Source organism: Pimephales promelas, chromosome 3 (assembly GCF_988280905.1).
Source record: "Pimephales promelas chromosome 3, fPimPro1.hap1.1, whole genome shotgun sequence".
Taxonomy (NCBI): domain Eukaryota; kingdom Metazoa; phylum Chordata; class Actinopteri; order Cypriniformes; family Leuciscidae; genus Pimephales; species Pimephales promelas.
This window is the reverse complement of record NC_142771.1, coordinates 39,871,041-39,895,897: the sequence shown is the minus strand read 5'-3', so window position 1 is coordinate 39,895,897 and position 24,857 is coordinate 39,871,041. Positions and strand designations below refer to the sequence as shown.

The 24,857-nt window shown below is 40.3% G+C and overlaps 1 protein-coding gene across 1 annotated transcript; it reads left to right on the top strand.

Annotated features, from left to right (window-relative positions):
* Positions 1-300: 300 nt before the first annotated feature.
* sdr42e2 (short chain dehydrogenase/reductase family 42E, member 2) lies at positions 301-23,189 on the top strand. Its single transcript, XM_039690375.2, has 11 exons — positions 301-651; positions 1,999-2,094; positions 3,277-3,334; positions 7,121-7,239; positions 9,304-9,379; positions 9,916-9,998; positions 10,395-10,532; positions 10,627-10,692; positions 14,086-14,149; positions 14,301-14,374; positions 22,659-23,189. The coding sequence occupies exons 1-11, from the start codon at positions 328-330 to the stop codon at positions 22,866-22,868; spliced, it is 1,308 nt and encodes a 435-aa protein (XP_039546309.2). The 5' UTR covers positions 301-327; the 3' UTR covers positions 22,869-23,189.
* The last annotated feature ends 1,668 nt before the right edge of the window (positions 23,190-24,857 follow it).

Sequence of the window (24,857 nt, the reverse complement as noted above, 5' to 3'; positions counted from 1 at the left end):
AATATACAAGTTTGATAAAAATGATCATTTTAGAAGAAAATTTCAAATGGCATTTAGAGGCTTTTGCATCTGAACTCTTCATATATATAGAAAAATGATATCTGGTGTCTGAATAATTTTCGGTGTGACTGTATGTTCAAAATAGTGTGTGAAGACTCTGATCAGTTTTTCGGTAAGGCGAGTGTAAGGAAAAGTTTGTCTTGCGCCTCTTTACATGGAGAGGTGAATAATGCATCGATTCACTCACTCACTCACTCGCAGGCGGATCTGTTTCACAGCGTTCATTAGACTCTCACTGTCTCTGATCGTCCCCAGACGGAGTGCATTATGAAGGAGAACCGGTCCTGTGCGTGTGTCCTGGACTGCCGTCGGTCGAGCCACAGCGACGCTCCCCCCCCTTTCAGACACAGAGCCAACGGGGCGGTGGGCGCCCTGTGCAACAGTCCCAACTGCATGCTGGAGGCCCCGGATCAGGCCGGAGCGGGACCGGATCAGAGCCGGAGCGGGGCCGGAAAGGTGCTGGTCACAGGAGGAGCCGGGTACTTCGGGTTCAGGCTGGGCCGGACTCTAGCCGGACAAGGGGCCACGGTCCTAATGCTGGATCTCCTCAAGCCGCCCTGGGATATCCCAGATGGAGCCGTCTTCCAGCAGGTACGGGGAAACTGGAGACGCCGGGTTGCGGAGGGGCTGTTGGGTCACAGAAGCAGGTGCAGCGTTGTTCAAGCCTCCGGTTTCAGAGACTCGGATGTCTCGGAGAAACCGCTGGGCTACGGGAAGAGCCGTGAAAGTGAATCTGAAACTGCCATGTTGACGTTTCAGCTCCTGTGGTTTTTACAGTATTATGTGTTCTCAACTGGAGGGTCGCAGCACAATGGTCTGTTCTTATAGTGGGGGAAAGCGATGCTCAATTTAACGGATAATTGCATCGTCATTGTTAGGATGAAAAAGTAAAGAGGGAGGAGAAAAGATGTCCATATTCTTGAAGTCAAAGGCTGTGCATCTAACTTGGTAAATGACAGACAGGTTAGACAGATGTACAGGTTAGACAGATGTACAGGTTAGACAGATGTACAGGTTAGACAGATGTACAGGTTAGACAGATGTACAGGTTAGACAGATCCACAGGTTAGACAGATGTACAGGTTAGACAGATGTTCAGGTCACGTGACGTTCCTCGTCCTTGAAAATCGTGAACAAATCTGTGCAAAAAGGGCTGATTATTGCTGCCAACCAAAATGTGTTTTGTACAGTGAAATATTGTCTCAAACATTGAAATCATTGAATTTTTAAGCAAAAGATTTTTATTTTGTATTCAGTCCATATCCAATTGGACATTTTTGTAATTTTGTAATAACAACTTTCATGTTGAATTTAAATGATATTTTTCTAACCAGTGGTTTTATCACTGCGTTGATGTCCAATGTAAAGCAAAACCAGTATGTTAGTGAAGAAATTTACATGATGATGATGATGATGATGCAAAAAGATAAAAAATAAATAGTATGTTACACCCCAGATAGCAAGGTGACATTGTGTTGAGTTTTTATTCATGCAAACCATTGTTTTGGTTGAGATTGACATTTAAATGTTTCAAGTAGCCTATTTTGGATCATTATTGAAATTTTGATGAAAGTCGACGGCACTCATGAGACTGAACCATCATCACTTTGTAATGTTAATTCAATGCAAGTGTTGACGCATCAAACTTAACATTGTTTCAGTGGTTGCTTGCTAGATGTTCCCATCAATATAGAAATAGTGTCTAAAAGTAATCAAAAGGTTTTAGGCAAAAATAAACTTTTCTGAAAACCCAGTCAAGAATAATGTGGATATTCATTCCCAGTTTGGTTGTTATAGTTTCTTATAGGAAGTTTTATGGATTGAACAAAAAACGTGAGAGAAAACTGTATGATTTTCTGCACAGATTGTATTCTTTATACATCCCTGTGATTGAATAGGCATTATGATTCAGTACATCTGTGTGTGTGTTCCTTCCAGATTGATATCCGGGATTATGATGCCCTGTATAAGATCTGTGCGGGAGTGGACGTTATATTCCACACCGCTTCCTACGGGATGTCCGGTCCTGAACAGGTCAGTGAGTGTAACACACATCTAATGAGAGCTCGGTCTGTATGAGAATCCACGAAACACTGAGACTGATGCATGTAAATATTACTCGAGTCCTTATTTTGCATTGAATTACAGTATATTAATATTTAGAAGATTTGGTAACACTTTAGTATAGGGTTCAATTCTTGCTATTATCTATATGCTTATTATCATGCATATTACAAGGATATGAGTGGTTTATTAGTACTTACAAACACATATTAATGCCTAATTCTGCATTATCACCTTCTACATTGATTAATCTGAACCAATACCTGAATTTAACAACTGCCTTACTAACTATTAATAAGCATTAATTAGGAGTTCATTGAGATTTTAATGTGCATAAAACATGCCATATCATATCATTCTTTGATTATATTCATTGATGGATTGTAATAGATTTAAAGCGAGTTTAAAGTTTACATGTGCTGACTTGTTGTTTGTCATAACATCTTTATTAATTATCATTTTCTACCTGTACGCAATCGAAATCGAAAACACTTTTTCATAAAAATCATATTTTCTATCAGTTTTACATTTGTGAACAAGTTATTTTTATAATAAAGAATCACAGTTCTCAACACTGCTGTCATTACCATCATGCCAAGCATGTTAATCCATCTGCATTTTATCATTTAGTAATAATAGAAAAGACAAATGAAAAAAAATTAAATAAAACACAGTGACTCGAGTCATTAATTTTAAAATGTTGAGTGTAATTGTGTGGATCCATAACATGTAAACACTATCGTAACATAAGAAGTTTGTTATTATTGACACAATTTTAAAATTAACGTGTATAGTTGTTATAAGCCATAATTCACTGTTAGACCTTACCAGGTTTTTTACAGTAAAATACTGGCAACACTGTTGCCAGTAATTTACTGTAAAAATGCACTAAAACTCAAGTTAACTAAAAAATACAACTTATTAGTTTTTGTGCATTTTTACAGTAAATTACTGGCAACAGTGTTGCCAGTATTTTACTGTAAAAAACCTGGTAAGGTCTAACAGTGTGATGTGATAAATGCTTTAAGTTTCATTTTTCAGTTTAACATGACTTTTATTGTTTCATTATTGTATCTGAGTGTTTAAGGAGTGAACCGATGCCATCACGTACTGAAGTGAAATACGCCGTTCATGTATTTTCTTGTTCTGCAGCTGAAGAGAAAGCAGATTGAATCAGTCAATGTTGGCGGCACGAACAATGTCATAAACGGTGAGCTTTCAACATTTGTATCATTCGGTACTGTAACTATTATTAGGCCTGTTGTTTCTCACTAGAGCTTGTATTATAATGGTAATAGAAATATTCCCCAATGAGCTCATTTCAGATTTCAGAATCAAAGGCTAAATAGAGCTGTACATTTATCGAGCTGTCCATGTAGGCATTATACAGAATGTGCACTAGATTATAAGATCTTCTCCTTCTTTTGACCAGATTCACAGGCAACATCACATGTAGGGAGGCGATATTTGAAGGATTTGCGACAAGCTTTGCTAAAGAAATATTTAAAGGATTAGTTCACGTCCGAATGAAACATTTCTGGTAATTTGCTCAAACCCACATCATCCAAGATGTTCATGTCTTTCTTTCTTCAGCCGAAAAAGAAATGAATTTCAGGATTTTTCTCCATATAGTGACTTCAATGGGGTTCAACGGGTTGAAGGTCCAAATGTGAGTTTCAGTGCAGATTCAAAGTCTCTCAAGAGTCTTATCTATGTGACGATCAGCAGCCGTGGTGCCCTCGAGAGCCACTAGAGGGCACCCTCTCCCCATGTTTGTTTCCCCATGGACTCTTTGTGTTTCATTATGTTCAGCTGTGTTTCATTATTGGTTATTGAGTTCCTTATTTAAGCCTGAGTTTTCCCTGTGTCCCTTGCGAAGTCTTGTTACACTGTAAGCGTGCAATTCCGAGCGTTCTTCCCTGTTCTGTGTCTCCGTGTTTCCCTGGACTCTTGACCCTTGCCTGTTTCCTGGACTGTTCACGAACCTGTGCTGCCTGCCTCGACCATTGCCTGTTTTGACCACGAGTTTCTGGATTGCCCCTTTGTTTAAGTGTTTGCCAGTTTTCATGTCTGCCTGTTTTAATAAAGTGCTGCACATGGATCCGACCGTCTCTGTCCGTACGTTACAGAAGACTTCGCCAAACGAGGATCCAGCAGACTTTCAGCATCTATCCGCCGTGGTCAAGACCCGAGCTTCAATGCTAGCCTCTCATAGTTCTCAGCTGGCGAGACTAACTTCTCTCCTCGAGGAACTAGCTAGCTCCGTGCAGTCATGGTCTCCGCAGAGCACAAGCACTAATCAAGCCCAAACCCCCGCTGCACCTGTTCCACCGCAACCCTGTGTGAGTACCGCATGCAGTAATTCCAGTACGCCGTTTCCCGAAAAGTTTAATGGCTCACCTGGAGCGTGTGAAGGATTTCTTCAGCAGTGCAGTTTATATATGAAACATCAGCCCCAGTTATACGCCTCGGATACCGACCGCGTTTCTTTCATCTGCTCACTGTTGACTGGAAAGGCTCTGGAGTGGGCAGGCACGTTTTGGGAACCAGGTCGGATGTCGTTTCCTCCTTTCAACGTGTTTACCGCCCTGTTCAGAAAGGCTTTTGAACTCCCCGCAGAAAAGGAGGGTCTCGAGGAACTGCTCTTTTCCCTGCGCCGGGGAGGTTCGTATGCGGCGGATTTCTCTCACTCACTTCGCACGCCGCATAAGCCTCAGCTCGCTAAACTGTTTGATCCTCCCTTAAGGACCGTCAGAGGCGCTTCTAAGCATATCGTTCCTGCCAAAACCACTCATCATGTCGGACCCCTCGAGCCCGTATCCCGCACTGGCCCTGTTAAAAGTGCTGTTTCTAAGACAGCGGAGGTGTCGCGGGTCGAACCGGAGTTTGAGCGCGTGCCAGCCGACTCGAGTGAGTCAAGTGCCGAGCTGAGTGAATCAAGTGAGTCAAATACCGAGCTGAGTGAATCGAGTGCCGAGTCAAGTGAGTCAAGTGCTGAGCCGAGTGAATCAAGTGTGTCCAGTGTTGAATTCAGTCTGTCCAGTGAGTCTTCAGTTCAAGTAATTGAATCTCCTCTTCAAGTGAGCGCTGAATCTCCTCTTCAAGTGAGCGCTGAATCTCCTCTTCTAGTGAGCGCTGAATCTCCTCTTCTAGTGAGCGCTGAATCTCCTCTGCAAGTGAGCGCTGAATCTCCTCTTCAAGTGAGCGCTGAATCTCCTCTTCAAGTGAGCGCTGAATCTCCTCTTCAAGTGAGCGCTGAATCTCCTCTTCAAGTGAGCGCTGAATCTCCTCTTCAAGTGAGCGCTGCATCTCCTCTTCAAGTGAGCGCTGCATCTCCTCTTCAAGTGAGCGCTGCATCTCCTCTTCAAGTGAGCGCTGCATCTCCAGTTCAAGTGAGTGAGTTGTCCAGCCCAGCGAGTGTGTCTAGCCCTGTGACGCGCCGCTGCAGGAGGAGAAGGAGGACTCGTTTGGTTCGCCAGGCCCCGGTGAGCGTGCCCAGACTCCTCGCTCTGCCGGCCCCGCCTCTGCGCCTCGCCCTGCCGGCCCCGCCTCTGCGCCTCGCCCTGCCGGCCCCGCCTCTGCGCCTCGCCCTGCCGGCCCCGCCTCTGCGCCTCGCTCTGCCGGCCCCGCCTCTGCGCCTCGCTCTGCCTGCACCCTTCAAGCTCCGGGAGGCCTTTCCTGTACCAGTTCACCACCCAGAGGCTCCTCCCGTGAATTTCCCCAAGTATTTTTTGGGGGGGGGCAGTAGGTACTCTGTGGGGGCCATGGAGGTGATCCTGACATGGACCTCTGAGTCCGTGAGGGCCATGGAGGCGAGGCTGTCATGGACCTCGCCTGTGTCTGCTCCGCCCTGGCCGCCATCACGTCCTGCTCCTTCCTGGTCACCCACGCTCCACGGCCCCAGGCCTCTCCATGTGCCTGGCCTCCTGCCTCTCCATGGGCCTGGCCCTCCATCCCAGCCCCCGTTGACCTCCCCCCGGAGCTCTTAGGAGCGTCTGGAAGCCGCTCCTTAGAGGGGGGGTTATGTGACGATCAGCAGCCGTGGTGCCCTCGAGAGCCACTAGAGGGCACCCTCTCCCCATGTTTGTTTCCCCATGGACTCTTTGTGTTTCATTATGTTCAGCTGTGTTTCATTATTGGTTATTGAGTTCCTTATTTAAGCCTGAGTTTTCCCTGTGTCCCTTGCGAAGTCTTGTTACACTGTAAGCGTGCAATTCCGAGCGTTCTTCCCTGTTCTGTGTCTCCGTGTTTCCCTGGACTCTTGACCCTTGCCTGTTTCCTGGACTGTTCACGAACCTGTGCTGCCTGCCTCGACCATTGCCTGTTTTGACCACGAGTTTCTGGATTGCCCCTTTGTTTAAGTGTTTGCCAGTTTTCATGTCTGCCTGTTTTAATAAAGTGCTGCACATGGATCCGACCGTCTCTGTCCGTACGTTACAATCTAGACAAACCATCAGTCATTTTCTAAAAAAAAATGTTACATTTATATACTTTTTAACCACAAATGCTCATCTTCCACTATCTCTGTGATGAGCCACACATTATGCAATCAAGTTGAAAGGTCACGCCTGTTCCAGTTAAAAAGTGAAAAACTCCATCTCATTTTCAATTTAAAAATTGTGAGACCTTTCAAGACGAGCATTTGTGGTTAAAAAGTATATCAATGTATTTTTTTTTTATTATTACTGATGGTTTGTCTAGATAAGACTCTTATTCCTCAGCTGGGATCGTATCGAGACTTTGAAGATGCACTGAAACTGATATTTTGATCTTCAAACCGTTGGACACCATTGAAGTCAATATATGGAGAAAAATCCTGAAATTAATTTCTTTTCGACTGAAGAAAGAAAGACATGAACACCTTGGATGATGTGGAGGTGAGTAAATCATCAGGCAATGTTAATACTGAAGTGAACTAATCCTTTAACACAGAATAAGAAGTTTGATGTCATTGTAGGTCTGCTATAAGTGTGTGGTTCTGGTTGGTGTGTTGTAGTCTGTACGGAGCGGGGCATCCCGAGACTCGTCTACACCAGCACAGTCAATGTGGCGTTTGCTGGCAGACCCATTGAGGATGGAGATGAAGACTCAGTTCCCTGCGTCCCGCTGGACATGGTGAGATGCACACTTGACTGTGCTCTGATTCATCTTGCATTCAGACCGTTTCTGAAGTACACATGTTGGTTTGTTCAACATTGAGACTTGTGTTTTGGACACCAGCCCTTTTCTAAAGCAGGTCCGGTTCTAAGGAGCAGGTTTTGAAAGGGACTATTAATAATAACGTACTAGCACTGCTATGCAACACTCTTGATTAGGTGGGTCAAGCTCCTAAATTAAGTGCAGGCTTCTGATTGGATGGGCCCTCTGTCGAAAGCTAGTTATTTTAGTCGATAAAGTTTTAAATATAGATATTTTTCATACACAAACGCATCACTTCACTTCAGAAGGCCTTCATCAACCCGCCAAAAGTTGAGCACTTTTTTATCATGGATGGATACACTTTAATGGATTTAAAGTTAGAGCTAAAGTTAGAAAAGTGAAATCTTAATCAACCACCCCTTTAACTGGTTATATTTTATTTTATTATTTTTTCATTACAGTAGCTAAATCCAGCAAGGCTTTAAAAATACACACAGACATCAACAATCTGCATATGAATCTCAGCAATGGTGACAATCAAACTAAATGCTTCGTGTTGCAGTGCATGATGGGTGCCACCCTGGCAGCTGAATTTTCCTGTGATTTTCACTGATTTTTCCCTGTTTGCTTTTATTTTGCTGTTGTTTTGTTGTGACTTTAGTAGCTTGTTTTGTGATGTTCGGATGATAATGTCATCATTAAAACATATTGTGAGCAGGTCATAGTTTCTATTGCAGTAACAAATGTGCTTTATAAATACAAAGTTGGAACAGCCAGAGAAAAACTACAATTAAAAAGTAAAGGATCAAGAGCCCAACTAAAGCAAACATTAATAACCATAATGGCGATTTGAGATGGAAAAATCTAAATCTAAAGTTCTGTTTATTCTCAATAAGACCTTTAGTAGATGTATGACCGAAATAAAGTCAAACTGGTTAGTAATAAGTGCAATAATGTGTAACGTCTCAAAGTCAGTTGTAATTCTTGTTTTTCTTTTTTTTCTATTTTTGTTGTTTCGCTTTCCTTCAATGATTCTGCTTATTAGCATCAGGTGCCACCACTAGTGGCCAATCATCACTTAATTATCTCTTCAACACGTATTACTGCTTCAGCGTTCATTTTAAAAGCCTGTAGTTGGACACATATTTACACTGACTGGTGTTAATACGCAAATGCCAATCAGAGTTGTTTAATTTAGTCCAAATTATGTTCACCCCTCAAAACACTGAACACATCTGCCTTTGAACGCAACCTTCGAAGGACGCAGCTCATGTTTACACCTGTGTGTTGCGGCACAACTCAAAAATAAGAGAAAAAACAACCCATTATAATCCTTGATGCTGTCTACAGTGAACTGGATGTACTGATGTTGCATTACTGATCACTGTGGTCACAGGCGTCAAAAGTGGATGACTTTCACTAAGGATTAGTGGTGAAGCTGGACTCGTGGTTTTCTCCTGTGTGCTCCGGTTCACTGTCCAGAAGAACAGTAGACTGAAGTTAAGGAAGGTTAATGGAATCAAATTAGTCCATCCGACACCTCACTCAAGTGAGGCGCTACACAAGTCACCCGCTTTTGTCTGCCCAAACGTCATACATGAATACATAACATCTGATGAATCATACAACGGTACAGCTTACACACTCGGATTTCACTGGCACTCATTTTCGGCTGAGGTTGACTAATGTGTGATGACTTTCACTACGGTTGAAACAAGCTATCTATTTATTAGCGTGTCTGTTTAAAATAAATTATTTCTATGGAGTTTAAATAAGAAAAAATTATGTTTTTCATAATTTTACCATGCCTGGGCTACAAATGTTGACCATATTAATAGCTTTGATATAATATACTGTAGTCAAATATTTTAAAAAAGTAATTCAAATTTATCAGCTAAATTGGACACTGTAGTCTGAGCAGTTTTATTTGATAATTGATATCCTATATTTAATTTGAGGACTACTATCCCATCACTAACTCATTGTACAGTTTATAAATTATCATCTTGTCATTTATTTAAATGTGATTTTTTTTTCAAGCACATAGACCATTACTCCAGGACTAAAGCTATCGCCGAACACATGGTGCTCGCGGCCAATGGGAGACCAACGAAAGGTACGGAAATGGAAACTTGTTGATCTTTGAAGTCAATCCTGTTATTGTGCACAATTGCAATAAGCGCAAGTGGTGTCATGTACCCCGACCATATTGTGTGTGTGTGTGTGTCCACTGCTGATGAGGTACTGAGGTAACAGCTGCTATGGTAATGACCACAGCCTGCAACCCAACCCAACCAGACCTGTTGACACTGTTTTAAAATTAGACCTAGGCTTAACAATAAAGCCAAGCACGAGGGAAAGCTTATTCTCTGTGTGTGTGTGTGAGGACTCTGCACTAATAGTTGCACACCTTACAAAACACAAAGGGAGAAACAACTTTTTCAGGATCATTGCTATTTCATGTAGACCAGCATCAGATTTCTTTGATATCATGGGTAAAAACATAAAAGTAATAGAAATTATATATTGGTCAGTGCGGCTGCTGATATTTGGTTAAATAATAAAATCTTGTTTAGATTATATATAGGCTATATATATATTCAAATAGATCATGGATAAACTGCTTATAATACTGGCGTGTTCCTGTGATAGGTGGTGGTCTTCTACAGACATGTGTCCTACGCCCCTCTGGTATCTACGGTCCTGAAGAGAGAAGACATTTACACAGGGTGATGGTGAGACCCCCCCCCCCCCCACCCCCCCACACTCAGACAGTTGTACAGGCTCAGTGTTGCCCAGAGCTGTACAATATTAATGGCGTCTGTGAGAATCTCCTGTTACAGCATGTGCTTCTGCTGTATCTACATACAGACACATCTGTCTGTGCTTCCTCATGTAATCTCTACACAATTAATCATTTCTATTCTACTCACCCTCAGATTTAAGCTATATTTCAAAAACGCTGTTGGACAATTGAAATCAAACCAAACTTCTTCATAGCTCCGCCTCCAAAACTCACTCAGCCCCCAATCAAAGCTTGAAGGATATCGGGGCCTTTAGTGGGTGTTGTTAGCTCTGTGAAGATTTGTTGAATGCAGAAATATGGTTTAACGATTATTTTCTCTTCTCAGGTGAATGTGGAGAGGAGGTTGTTCAGCTTCTGTTTTGGAGACCCTAATGCCAAGATGAACTGGGTGCATGTGGATAATTTGGTGACGGCTCATGTCTTAGCAGCTGAAGCACTCACTGCGGAGAAAGCCTTTGTGGCGGTATGTGTGGCATGATGGAAATATTTTTAATGCAACCAGCAGTATTGAACCCAGATCATGCCTAATGTATTCTTTTGTGTATTTTTTTTTTTAGAGTGGACAGGCCTACTTTATCAATGATGGGGAGTCTGTCAATGTCTTTGAATGGTTGACACCTCTGGTATGTAGCAATCAATCCAAGTCCAGTCAAACCAAAATGTATTCAGACACCTCACATTATCACAGTTTATTCGCTATAGTTCAGAAAAATGTTCGACTCTCACAGAAGAATCTTGAAAATCTATCTGCTGTTAAATTTAACTACAAAATTAGATAATACCAGTTTAGATCAACCGATTTCAAAGCAATGCTTCATGTTGTTCAGTCTGTGTGTAAAAAGAGCTTTAGCGATTAAAGAAAAAACACTGTGGAGTAAAACTGGTGGAGCCGGAGGGAAGGCAGACCCAGGTGGAGCCAAAGAGATGGAAGGCAGAGGTGCAACCGGCAGACAGAAATCCTGAGGTGTTACCAGGTTGATCCCTGACCAAGTCGGAGTTGGTGGGACGAGGGAGCCTGGTGGAGCAGGTGGGATGACGGGCAACGATGGAGCTGAGGGCGCATTGAGCCAAGGTGGAGCCGATAGATCAAAGGACTGAGGTGCGGTCCAGGTCTCTGTGGCTGGAGGTGGAGACAGGGGATCCTCATGCCAAGGCGATGCTGGAGCGAATCCACAGTGCTGCTCAGGGAAAGCTGTACACAGGAACCAGAGGAGAGAAGGGCTGAATAAATGTGTTGGTAAAATAGAGGGAGGCTGGGCGGGCAATCTGAAGACACCGAGTGCACTGGAGATACTTGGATACAGGGGTGATAGCACTGGGCATTTTCAACAACACAGGGGTATCTTCAGTAATCACATCCGTAAACCAGTCTATTAATTCCACCTCTTAAAAGTCCAATAAGATCCCATAGTCCATATTTACCATACACGCAGCGGCGGGAGTGTAGGCGGGGCTAGCATCCATGCGCTCAAACCCCACAAGGACTCCATCAGTGACGATTGTTGTAGCTGACTCACACACCCGGTCAGACATAATATTGGGCTCAGGCTCCAGGGATACAAGCGCTGGAATCAGGCTGGGACCGTCTGGCTGGCTGTTGGTTGACTGGGCTTTGGGATTGGTGGAGGGGTGCTGGTAGGCTCTGCGAAGCGGATGGTGAATGGCGAGTTGGTTAACCAGCATACACCTCATACATGCAGCGAAATCTTCACGAGGACCGTTCCCTGGGAGGCGTGCCTGGGACTGCTCGCTGAGGCTGGCGATGTAGAACAGCGGTCGGGATAGGCACGCCAACTCCAATAAAACTCCAGGGAGCATTCCTTCTGCTCCAGACATAGCAGGGCAACAGCAGGAATGACCATTGAGGAAAAAAACAAACAAAAGAAAATGCAACAAAAAATAAACTGTTATGGTCCGATCTTCTGTCATGTATCGCGGTGTATTGAGTCGCACTACGAGGGAGAATTCCAAAATATAGTCTTTTAAAGGGTTAGTTCACCCAAAAATGGACTTTATTTCAACTATTCATTTATTTCTCCCTCTGCCTCAAGTCAGGTTACTAGTTTAATAGCGTAAGCTTCTGTTATTGTACGTCACACGCATCACACACATGACCAGCGTCGGCCAATAGTGAGCCTACGTGTGACGTAGCTCTACGCAATCACACTACGTTAACTGACTTACAGGCTCATGGAGAAGGAAGTGAATAGTTGAAATAAAGTCGTTATTTTTGTTGTTTTTTTGCGCACAAAAGTGTTCTCGTCGTTTGATAAACTTAAGATTGAGCCCCTGTAGTCACTTGGACTATTTTAACGATGTCTTTAATGACTTTTCGAGGACAGCAAGAGCCAGTCCCTCAAGAAGCCTATGGACTAGTATGCAGGAGCGATCTTAATATCTTAAATATCTTCATTTGTGTTCCGAAGATGAACGAAGGTCTTACGGGGTTGGAACAACATGAGGGTGAGTAAATACTGACAGAATTTTCATTTTTGGGTGAACTAACCCTTTAAGTACACAGGAGGGTATCATAGGAGACAGGCAAATCCACACACTAACATAAGTTACACATAGGCAAGATGGACAAAGGACTGAAAGACACAGGGAATATATATAATAGAACTAATGAGATAAGTGATAAACTGGGCAGCTGAATGACATTGCATATTAGACAGACTGAACTAAAAACACACAAGACAGAGCATACATGTAACAGTTTGGTCCCAATTTTTTTAATTTTTTTACTGGTAGTCCACTGTATTAAGAATTTACTCACTCACATGAATGAACTATAATGTCCTGCACCACAAATCTAAGTTACATTTGGTCTCTGAATAACTTTTGGTTTGACTGTTTATTTAATGAAGGGGTCACTCCACCTCTGGAAAGATGTATTTAAAATGGGTAATTCATGTAGAAGAAATGTGAAATTATTTTTGAATTTGGAGCTTTCTAGCCTGAGAAAAGCCAGAAAATGTATTTTGGATTATTTGGATGAAAGACAACAACTCCCAGAATGCACTTGCTTCGCTGCCCTAGGAGGCCACGCCTACCAGTAACAGAGCGCAGTAGTTAAACAACAAGTCTAGACTACTACCGAAAATGTGTTTCGAGATCGCGCAAAATGTCCGGGGTTCGGCTTTTGCGTACTACTGTTGCCATTCATTGTGTTAACAGTGGCAAGCGGGACGAGTGAGGGCCGCGGGAGAACGGCGCGAGGCCGTTGGCGTGATTACCGATGAGCGCACTTGTGAGACGTAAGTTACCGGTCTCGTATCCCTCACGGAGGAGCGGATATTTCCTTAGCGATGTTAAAACGCACATCAACCGATCACTTGTTTAGCGTTCATGTACTACATTCAGATTCACCAATCGGAACGAATTCAGTTAGATTGAAACAAAAGCTGTGTATGTAAACAATGAATGGCGACCGCAGAAAGCAAAAGCTGAATCCCTGACATCGAAAAAAGAGGACGGTAACCCCTAAAGTTACTACTCAGGTTTCTCCACAGAACAAGAGCCTGTTAGCTTAGCTTCCAAAACAAGATGGCTGACACTATGTGTGATCCCAATCCTCCATAATGCATCCGTCTGCGTGTTCAGCTTCGTCCATATTTTCAAAAAGTTTCTGCTTGTGAAATCAAACGCACTGGCACTGATCTGTGATTGGTCTGTTAGCGCATTAGGTCCAACCCCCTATGGGCGGGTTTGAAAGGGTGGGATCTAGTGCTTGTAATCTTTACAGAAATCCCCTCTCTTACACTTACTCCTAGAATGACGTAAAATGACGATTTTTGCATCATTGTAGGAGGAAGTGAAAAAGGTAAATAGCAGATTTTTCTCGTCTCGGGGGAAAATGAGAGAGTGTTGCTTGAACATTCATAATATGACTGGGTTTCTAACAATGGAAATCTAAATGCAAATGGGTGGAGTGTCCCTTTAATGAACCCTGTATATTTCTTTGTGTATTACAATTCTTTGCTGTTTAAAACAACTATACCTTTATCTATTTCCAGTTTGAAAGACTGGGATACGGTCGGCCGCTGATTCACCTTCCTGTGTCTCTGGTCTACTCAGCAGGTGTGACATTAAAATTATTATTATTTTTGAATAAAATGTTGTTCAAATGCAACTATAAATCGTATTCTTTTTTTCCATCCCATTTTTGTGCCCAGACTAGAGCTTGAATTGAGAAAATAAGTTGTTAAATGAACTTTCTTGTCTTCTCCAGCAATTCTAATGGAGCGACTGCATGTGACTCTGAGGCCTATCCTGGAAATCCCATTGCTTCTCACCAGAAACGAGGTAAATGTTCATTACATCATGCAGTTTGCTCTGATCACTTTATCCTACTAAATTTGTTTTGATGGCATCTTGAGAGCAGTGTGACTTTACATTCTCCCTCCGCTAATTAAACTCCATTAACAAACTCAGAGGAGCTTTAGAGGAGTTTACAAACAGGAGTTTCCGTGGATCTTTTTGACAATGCACGCAGAAAACTGTAGGGGGAAAAAGGAAATAATTCTCCATTTTAATCATATCGTTGTCATGTAAACGTACTCTCAATGATTTAAGGTATGTTGACATGGTCAAGAGGATCTGCTTATGTTCAAACTGAGCATCAGAATGAGGAAAAAGGTCATTTAAGAGACTTTGAGCGTTGCATGGTTGTTGGTGCCGGACGGGCTGGACTCACAGTAGAAGACTGAAGAAATGTTGCCAGGTCTGATGAGTCTCTTCTGCAACATTCAGATGGTCGGGTCATAATTTGGTGTAAACCACGTGAAAGCATGGATCGATAATGCCTTGTGTCTGCAGTTGAGGCTGCTGGAGGTGTAATGGTGTGGGGGATATTTTCTTGGCACACTTTGGGTCTCTTATTACCAGTTGATCATTGTTTAAACGCCACAGTCCAACTGAGTATTGTTGTCCATCTCCATCCCTTTATGACCAGTGTATTGTCGTCTGATGGCCCTTACAGCAGGAAAACACACACGTCTCAAATCTCTAATCATCTCAAACTGGTTTCTTGATCATGACAGTGAGTCACTAAACTCAAACGGCCTCCACAGTCTCCAGATCTCAGTCCTGAGCCGCTCTGGGATGCGGAGGAACCGGAGATTCACATCAGGGATGAGCAGATGATATGTGTGATAAACTGAAGGTTCAGGCGCCATGGCAACAACTCCAGCCTAAGTGTGGCATCTTGGGTTTCCATCAGCAGAAGTGAATTACCTTTAACTCTCCTTAACATGCACAGCAGATCCAGCACTTAACATAATGAACTTCAACTCTATTATCCTTCAACTCCATAATCACAGCAGCTCCAGTCCTCCTGAACTCAACATAATGAATCTCAACTCTATAATCACAGCAACTCCAGTCCTCCTGAACTCAACATAATGAACTTCAACTCTATAATCCTTTAAATCTATAACCCTTCAACTCTTCATAATGAATCTCAACTCTATAATCGTTCAACTCTATAATCACAGCAGCTCCAGTCCTCCTGCACTCAACATAATGAACTTCAACTCTATAATCCTTTAAATCTATAACCCTTCAACTCTATAATCACAGCACCTCAAGTCCTCCTGCACTTAAAGTAATGAACTTCAAATCTATAATTCTTTAACTCTATTATCCTTCAACTCTATAATCACAGCAGTTTCAGTCCTCCTGCACTCAACATAACAAACGTCAACTCTATAATTCTTTAACTTTATTATCCTTCAACTCTATAATCACAGCACCTCAAGTCCTCCTGCACTCAACGTAATGAACTTCAACTCTATAATTGTTTAACTCTATTATCGTTCAACTCTATAATCACAGCAGCTCCAGTCCTCCTGTACTCAACATAGTGAACTTCAACTCTATAATTCTTTAACTCTATTATCCTTCAACTCTATAATCAGAGCAACTCCAGTCCTCCTGTACTCAACATAATGAACTTCAACTCTATAATTCTTTAACTCTATTATCCTTCAACTATACAATCACAGCAACTCCAGTCCTCCTGCACTCAATGTAATCAACTTCAACTCTATAATCCTTCAAATCTATAACCTTCAACTCTATAAGCAAGCACAGCAGCTCATGTCTTCATGTGCTCAACGTAATGAACTTCAACTCTATAATTCTTTAACTCTATTATCCTTCAACTCTATAATCACAGCAACTCCAGTCCTCCTGTACTCAACATAGTGAACTTCAACTCTATTATCCTTCAACTCTATAATCACAGCAACTTCAGTCCTCCTGCACTCAACATAGTGAACTTCAACTCTATTATCCTTCAACTCTATAATCACAGCAACTCCAGTCCTCCTGTACTCAACATAGTGAACTTCAACTCTATTATCCTTCAACTCTATAATCACAGCAACTCCAGTCCTCCTGCACTCAACATAGTGAACTTCAACTCTATTATCCTTCAACTCTATAATCACAGCAACTCCAGTCCTCCTGTACTCAACATAGTGAACTTCAACTCTATTATCCTTCAACTCTATAATCACAGCAACTCCAGTCCTCCTGTACTCAACATAGTGAACTTCAACTCTATTCTCCTTCAACTCTATAATCACAGCAACTCCAGTCCTCCTGTACTCAACATAGTGAACTTCAACTCTATTCTCCTTCAACTCTATAATCACAGCAACTCCAGTCCTCGTGTACTCAACATAGTGAACTTCAACTCTATTCTCCTTCAACTCTATAATCACAGCAACTCCAGTCCTCCTGTACTCAACATAGTGAACTTCAACTCTATTATCCTTCAACTCTATAATCACAGCAACTCCAGTCCTCCTGTACTCAACATAGTGAACTTCAACTCTATTCTCCTTCAACTCTATAATCACAGCAACTCCAGTCCTCCTGTACTCAACATAGTGAACTTCAACTCTATTCTCCTTCAACTCTATAATCACAGCAACTCCAGTCCTCCTGTACTCAACATAGTGAACTTCAACTCTATTCTCCTTCAACTCTATAATCACAGCAACTCCAGTCCTCCTGTACTCAACATAGTGAACTTCAACTCTATTATCCTTCAACTCTATAATCACAGCAACTCCAGTCCTCCTGTACTCAACATAGTGAACTTCAACTCTATTCTCCTTCAACTCTATAATCACAGCAACTCCAGTCCTCGTGTACTCAACATAGTGGACTTCAACTCTATTATCCTTCAACTCTATAATCACAGCAACTCCAGTCCTCCTGTACTCAACATAGTGAACTTCAACTCTATTATCCTTCAACTCTATAATCACAGCAACTCCAGTCCTCCTGTACTCAACATAGTGAACTTCAACTCTATTCTCCTTCAACTCTATAATCACAGCAACTCCAGTCCTCGTGTACTCAACATAGTGAACTTCAACTCTATTATCCTTCAACTCTATAATCACAGCAACTCCAGTCCTCCTGTACTCAACATAGTGAACTTCAACTCTATTATCCTTCAACTCTATAATCACAGCAACTACAGTCCTCCTGTACTCAACATAGTGAACTTCAACTCTATTCTCCTTCAACTCTATAATCACAGCAACTCCAGTCCTCGTGTACTCAACATAGTGAACTTTAACTCTATTATCCTTCAACTCTATAATCACAGCAACTCCAGTCCTACTGTACTCAACATAGTGAACTTCAACTCTATTATCCTTCAACTCTATAATCACAGCAACTCCAGTCCTCGTGTACTCAACATAGTGAACTTCAACTCTATTATCCTTCAACTCTATAATCACAGCAACTCCAGTCCTCCTGTACTCAACATAGTGAACTTCAACTCTATTATCCTTCAACTCTATAATCACAGCAACTACAGTCCTCCTGTACTCAACATAGTGAACTTCAACTCTATTCTCCTTCAACTCTATAATCACAGCAACTCCAGTCCTCGTGTACTCAACATAGTGAACTTCAACTCTATTATCCTTCAACTCTATAATCACAGCAACTCCAGTCCTCCTGTACTCAACATAGTGAACTTCAACTCTATTCTCCTTCAACTCTATAATCACAGCAACTCCAGTCCTCGTGTACTCAACATAGTGAACTTCAAATCTATTATCCTTCAACTCTATAATCACAGCAACTCCAGTCCTCCTGTACTCAACATAGTGAACTTCAACTCTATTATCCTTCAACTCTATAATCACAGCAACTCCAGTCCTCCTGTACTCAACATAGTGAACTTCAACTCTATTATCCTTCAACTCTATAATCACAGCAACTCCAGTCCTCCTGTACTCAACATAGTGAACTTCAACTCTATAATCACAGCAACTCCAGTCCTCCTGTACTCAACATAGTGAACTTCAACTCTATTATCCTTCAACTCTATAATCACAGCAACTACAGTCCTCCTGTACTCAACATAGTGAACTTCAACTCTATTCTCCTTCAACTCTATAATCACAGCAACTCCAGTCCTCGTGTACTCAACATAGTGAACTTCAACTCTATTATCCTTCAACTCTATAATCACAGCAACTCCAGTCCTCCTGTACTCAACATAGTGAACTTCAACTCTATTCTCCTTCAACTCTATAATCACAGCAACTCCAGTCCTCGTGTACTCAACATAGTGAACTTCAACTCTATTATCCTTCAACTCTATAATCACAGCAACTCCAGTCCTCCTGTACTCAACATAGTGAACTTCAACTCTATAATCACAGCAACTCCAGTCCTCCTGTACTCAACATAGTGAACTTCAACTCTATTATCCTTCAACTCTATAATCACAGCAACTCCAGTCCTCCTGTACTCAACATAGTGAACTTCAACTCTATTCTCCTTCAACTCTATAATAGCAGCAGCTCCAGTTCCCCTGCATAGTGAACTTCAACTCTATATGGTCCAAGGTGATCTCATACATCACACGAGCAGGCATCTGTAACCATGAAGTCTGCATGTGCTGTGTAAGTATCACAGTGGACTCTGGGAGGGTAAAGCATGATAACTGGCCTGAAGTCTGAGGAAGAACCTGTTGCTTTAGGTGTGGACTGGTGCTGAGACATGCATTAGTCATGAGAAACACAAGCCCCGGCCTGACGGGTGATTCTGCTCAGGTGGAGGCAGGTTTGATGATTGCTTTGTGAATAAAACATGAGGCACCAGCTCCTTACTGGAGCTTTACGTTTGAGATGGACAGGTGAAGGAAAGACACACACACACACACACACATGCACACACAAGGACCAGGAAATGAGTATGTCAATCACATGATGGTGACCTCCATCCCAGTTTCTGATCTAAATCTTACACTATAGCCTTATATATACTGTGACATCAAAACTACTGAGACACATCTGGACACTAATGAATATGAATAGATCCATTATTTTATCATTTGGAAAAACAAAATACAAGCCTCTGTTTGGTTGGATATTTTGAAACATTCGTAGTGTGGCTTATGCCCAAATACTTGTTGTGGCCAGCATATTTGATATATTTATATAAGTTGAATGTATATATTACGGTTTATGATGGTTTTTTTGTAAGTGTACAATGTCCTCTGTCCACTAGATGGCACTAGTCTGTTTCATAGCATGATCTGATCACACAGTCCAACTCTAAATAATCCAAATGTGGGATTTTACATTCTGAGGTGAAAGTTTAAAGATGTGATATCAGAAGAAAATGTCAGATCAGCTGTCTATAGCAGCTATTCCTGGGTTAATGCTATCCATTATCTATTAAACTGATCTAGTTTGAACCCCTGTAATGAAGTGTTAGAAGTAGTAATTTGTGGAAATTATTTCTAAGCATTTGTTTGCTCCAGATCTCTTATAATATGCTTTGATTCACTTAAATTTATTTGAATAGCACTTTCCACAATTATGTTTCAAAGCATCATTGATTATAATTATAAGAATAATATTTGAAAGTTTCACAAAGTTGCCTTTATCTGAAAACAATTGACTAAACAGTGTTTCAAGAGTCCTGCCACCGAGACTTCCCACTGTTCGGTGTGTTTATACATTCACCCGCCACTGAAGATGGATCTTTTGCCTTCAGAAGAGCCTTAATTCCTCAACAGCTGCCGGACACATTCCTCAGAGACTTCCTCAGGTCATGATTTCATCACACAGTTGCTGCAGATTTATCATCTGCTCATCCCTGATGTGAATCTCCGGTTCCTCCGCATCCCAGAGCGGCTGTTTTCCTGCTGTAAGGGCCATCAGACGACGATACACTGGTCATAAAGGGATGGAGATGGACAACAACAATACTCCGTTGGACTGTGGCGTTTAAACAATGATCAACTGGTAATAAGAGACCCGAAGTGTTTCTGCATGTAATTGGCTGATTAGATATTTGCATTAAACAGGTGTTCCTAATAAAGTTCCTAATGAAGTATGAAGCGTGAGCCCACACACTCTTCAGACGGCTCCTTTGGGTCAAGCTCTGGCTCTCGGCCCACCACAGGTTTTCCGTGTCGTTACCCAATCTGAAGGCTGGTAAGGGGAGAGAGACCGCGGGGGCATTTCACGGTGCCAGCAGAGCGCGCGGGCACAGACACACTCAATGTAAAAGTAATGCCAGGTAAAAGGAGGTCATTAAAGCCATTAGCAAATGTGAAGCCCTCAGAATCTGATCTGTGAAGTCAAATCCAGAGCCCATCTCTCAGCGCTGTGTCTTAATACTGTCTTCAGGACGACCTGACTGTGACACCTCTTAACCTAAACTCTCCCCAGGCTTTAAACCAGTCCGCCATGAGAAGAGCAGTCGCACCAACTCAAATAACAAACCTTTCTACACAATAACGATTGCCACAAACAAAAACAGCCACAAACTTATACTTAAACTTACTTATACTAAATATAATTCTGCAATTTAACTATTTTTTTAAAAAACTTAATTGCTTATTATTTACACACTGTAAAACATTTCTTTCATGATTTGTAATCACAACATTTTTTTCTTTTGTCAAATCAACTTAGATAATTTATGTAGTTCAGATTATTAATATTTTGAGTTTCTGATGATTAAATCAATTTCCTTCATTGTATTAACTTCAATGAACTTAAAATTAAGGCAACCAGGTTACTTATTATTTTAAGTTAAACCAACAATATTTTTTTACAGTGCAATTAAATTCGTTTTTTCTAATTAGTTGAATTTAAGCGTTTTTTGACTAACTTACACAGGACTTAAATACATCTGTATATGCAATTTGTCATTTGACATTTGATTTAAGAACATCTGCTGAATGTACTGAAAAGCATTTTTGATAAACTAAAATATAGTAAATTTCTGATGTTTATCAAGTAGTCATGACAACATATGTTTTTACACAACTTTAATTTGTAAAATTTGCAATTTTCAACTTTTTTATAAGTTATACAAGATTCAACTCATTTAATTCCAGTCATTTTAATGTAATTTAAGTTCAAATGACTTAAACATCCCAGTTAATTTTACTTAAAAATATATATTTTTATGGTATATTTAAGTATAATTATGTATGTAATTTCACTGTAAAAAAAATATTGTTGGTTTGACTTCAATTAAGTTACCATGTCCCCTCAAAAATGTTGAGTTCACTGAAATAAAAAAAAAAATTAAGTAAATGCAATGAAGAAGATTGGTTTAATTAATAGAAACTTAAAATATAATGTTATCTGAACCACATTTGTAATAATGAAGTTGCAATTTAGTACATTTTAAATATAATATCAAATAACACAGTTTAAATAAAAATCATACTTTACAATTGATTTATTACTTTAGTCAATACATCAAAATAAGTGCACTTCTTTAAAGCATGACAAAAGACTACTTGAGCATAATAATTTAAAATACTTTAAAGTAAAACGTTTAACAAAAAACACTTTAAAAGTTTATTTATGTGTGTTAAGTCATGAATAATTTCACAATACTCTTTAAGTGGAATCTTTTCATTATATTATCTGCAAGTACAGTGTACATTGTAAAAAAAAAATATTGTTGGTTTAACTTAAAAATAAGTAACCTGGTTGCCTTAAAACTTTAAGTTCATTGAAATTGAAAAATTGAGTTAATACAATGAAGGAAATTGATTTAATAATCAGAAACTCAAAATATTATGTTATCTGAACCACATAAATTATCTAAGTTGATTTGACAGAAGAAAAAACGTTATGATAACAAATGATTTTTTTTACAGTATATATATATATATATTATAAATGTTTAAGATTTTAAGTAGCTACACTACAAGTGCACAGTTAATAGAATGAAGTGCACTTCTTTGTAACGAAGTGCGTGTCTCTGACGTGTACAGTAGTAGGTGAGAGGAACTTTTCAAAACTTTACTTGTGTCTTAAGAAAGTCATGAAATAGATGACAATACTCTTTAAGTGGCCTTTATTCATTATATAATCTGCAAACAGTGTTTTTTAAGCATGCATGTTTAAGATTTTAACTAGCTACACCATATGTGCACACTAAAACACTTGCTTTTACCGAGAGGACGCAGCCAAGCGCCTAGGTGTCTAGTCCTGTGTGTCTGATCAGATCAGTATATCTCCTTATCTCTGTCTGCTGTTAGCATGTTGACCTCTGACCTCTGCATCCCTCTCAGGTCAGAAGCATTGCTGTCAGTCACACCTTTAAAATCGAGAAGGCCCAGCGAGACCTGGGCTTCGTTCCTGAGAAGTTCAGCCTGACGGACTGTGTGGACCAGTACCTGCGGAGCCGACCGGGACGTCCAGCCGCCTCGTTCCCCAACACACGCTTCCTGTTCCTGCTGCTCCTGATCGGACTCTTCTCACTCCTGATCTGCTGGGAATAATTCTCACTTCTCAGAGAAACGCCGTGTAGGGTTTGAACTAGGGCTGGGACATATAGAGAATTGAAAATTACACTGTAAAAAAAATTCGGTTAAATTTACTGTAAAAAACCGGCAGCTGTGATTTACCGTACGGGAATACGGTAGCAACATTTTAGGTTTTACACACTTAAGTTAAATTTTCAGTAAAAATAAACTAAACATATTTAATTATCTGATGTAATGCTAATTTACAAATCTATTGAAATACTGTTTTCACAGCAGCATTTTTACAATCTTTTACCGTTAAAATAACGCAGCATTGCGAATATCGCGTAAAAAGGTTCAAACTACTTTAAAAGTGTCTTTGTATTGTAGCTTACAAGATTGAGAGCATTAAAAGAGAAGTATTTTACGTGAATCAGTTTAGTCACCATGAAATCAGAATTGATAATTCTTGTTTTTTGGGGAATATTGCAGTATTTATTATGCTCAAAATCATCTTTTTTTTTTTGTTTAAAATCATGTTTACTCATAATCTTTAATCAAAATAACTTGCAGCGCCTTCTCTTCTCTTCACACTCACATGAGATCCACCAATAGCAAACCACAACTATCCAACCATCCAATTAAATCCTCACGGACAAAATCAAGCTCCGCCCCATATTTGTTCTTGTTTGAGAAGTCATTCGCTCAGATTTCCGTCACAGGGAAGAAAAGACTAGCGCAACTTCAGTTTCAAGCTGGCTTTGTAGTACCGTCCACTTCAACAAACCAATTCAAAAACGAATATATTTGCGCCATTACTAAACAAAAGATGCATAATTACTTCTGTTAAACTTATGAAATATAATTTAAAAACAGTTAAGTATAATTTAAACTGAGAGTTAACTGTGTTTTACTCACTGTGTTAAATATTTTGAATATTATGGGTTACTACACTCGCTGCTTGCTTCAGATTATGTTGAGATTTCTTTTGTCAAACGTTGATTATTGATTTTTATTTATTTATTTTTAGCTATATTGCTCAGCCCTAATTTAAACCGGCAAATTTTAGCCTGAGTATATTGGAGAACAATTGCCACCAATGGCTTACAAAGCTTTTGGGAAACACAGATCAGATCTTTAACCACAATCCTACATCACTTTAGAAACAAATATCACTGTGTTGTTGTAAATTGGAAATGGTTATAGATTTGAGGGGTTTGATTCTGGGTTTGTGTAAAATTGAAATATAACCTGCAGAGCAGCTTGGGAACCACACGTGACACTAGGAAAATGAGAATATCCTGCAAAAGTTCATTTATTTCAGTAATTCAACTTAAAAGGTGAAACTAATAGACTCATTACATGCAAAGTGAGATATTTAAAGCCTTTAATTGTTATAATTTTGATGATTATGTCTTACAGTTATGAAAACCTTTTCACAATATTCTAATTTTGACTTTGGGGTTTCATAAGCTCATCAAAATTAAGGCTTGAAATATCTCACTTTGCGTGTAATGAGTCTATATAATAAATTAATTTCACCTTTTAATTTGAATTACTGAAATACGGTAGCCTAAATTAACTTTTTCACAATATTTGTAATTGTGATGTTGAAAAGTTATATCACTGAGATTATTTTACACCTAATGGACGAGAATTTGCTCACGGTCTTCCAGAGAATGAAGAGTATATTAATAGTTGCACTTCCTAAATGTGTGCATTACAAAATGATTGTGTTTTTATTTCAGCACTATATCTTTATATACATTCATATTCATACTTAACTCGACGAACCCCATATGAACTGTTTGTGGGAATTTAACATTTTTGCATTTTAGGCATTTAATAAATACTAGGCAAACAATAGGCTAAATGTATGCCATGCGTGGCATTCATGAATGCCAATGAAATGTTTTATATTCTGAAGCTGTGCTTGTAATGGTGAGTGTAAACTTGTATAATCTTTTGATTTTGCTTTGTACTTTACTGGACAGTCCAACAGATGTTGACTTTAAGACTTTGCAC

Excerpts from the sequence above, each read along its gene's own strand:
- sdr42e2 (XM_039690375.2), top strand. The coding sequence starts at position 328 with ATGAAGGAGAACCGGTCCTGTGCGTGTGTCCTGGACTGCCGTCGGTCG. Across the intron at positions 9,999-10,394 it reads GACATTTACACAGGGTGATG|GTGAATGTGGAGAGGAGGTT; the intron begins GTGAGACCCCCC and ends TTCTCTTCTCAG. Across the intron at positions 14,150-14,300 it reads GTCTCTGGTCTACTCAGCAG|CAATTCTAATGGAGCGACTG; the intron begins GTGTGACATTAA and ends TGTCTTCTCCAG.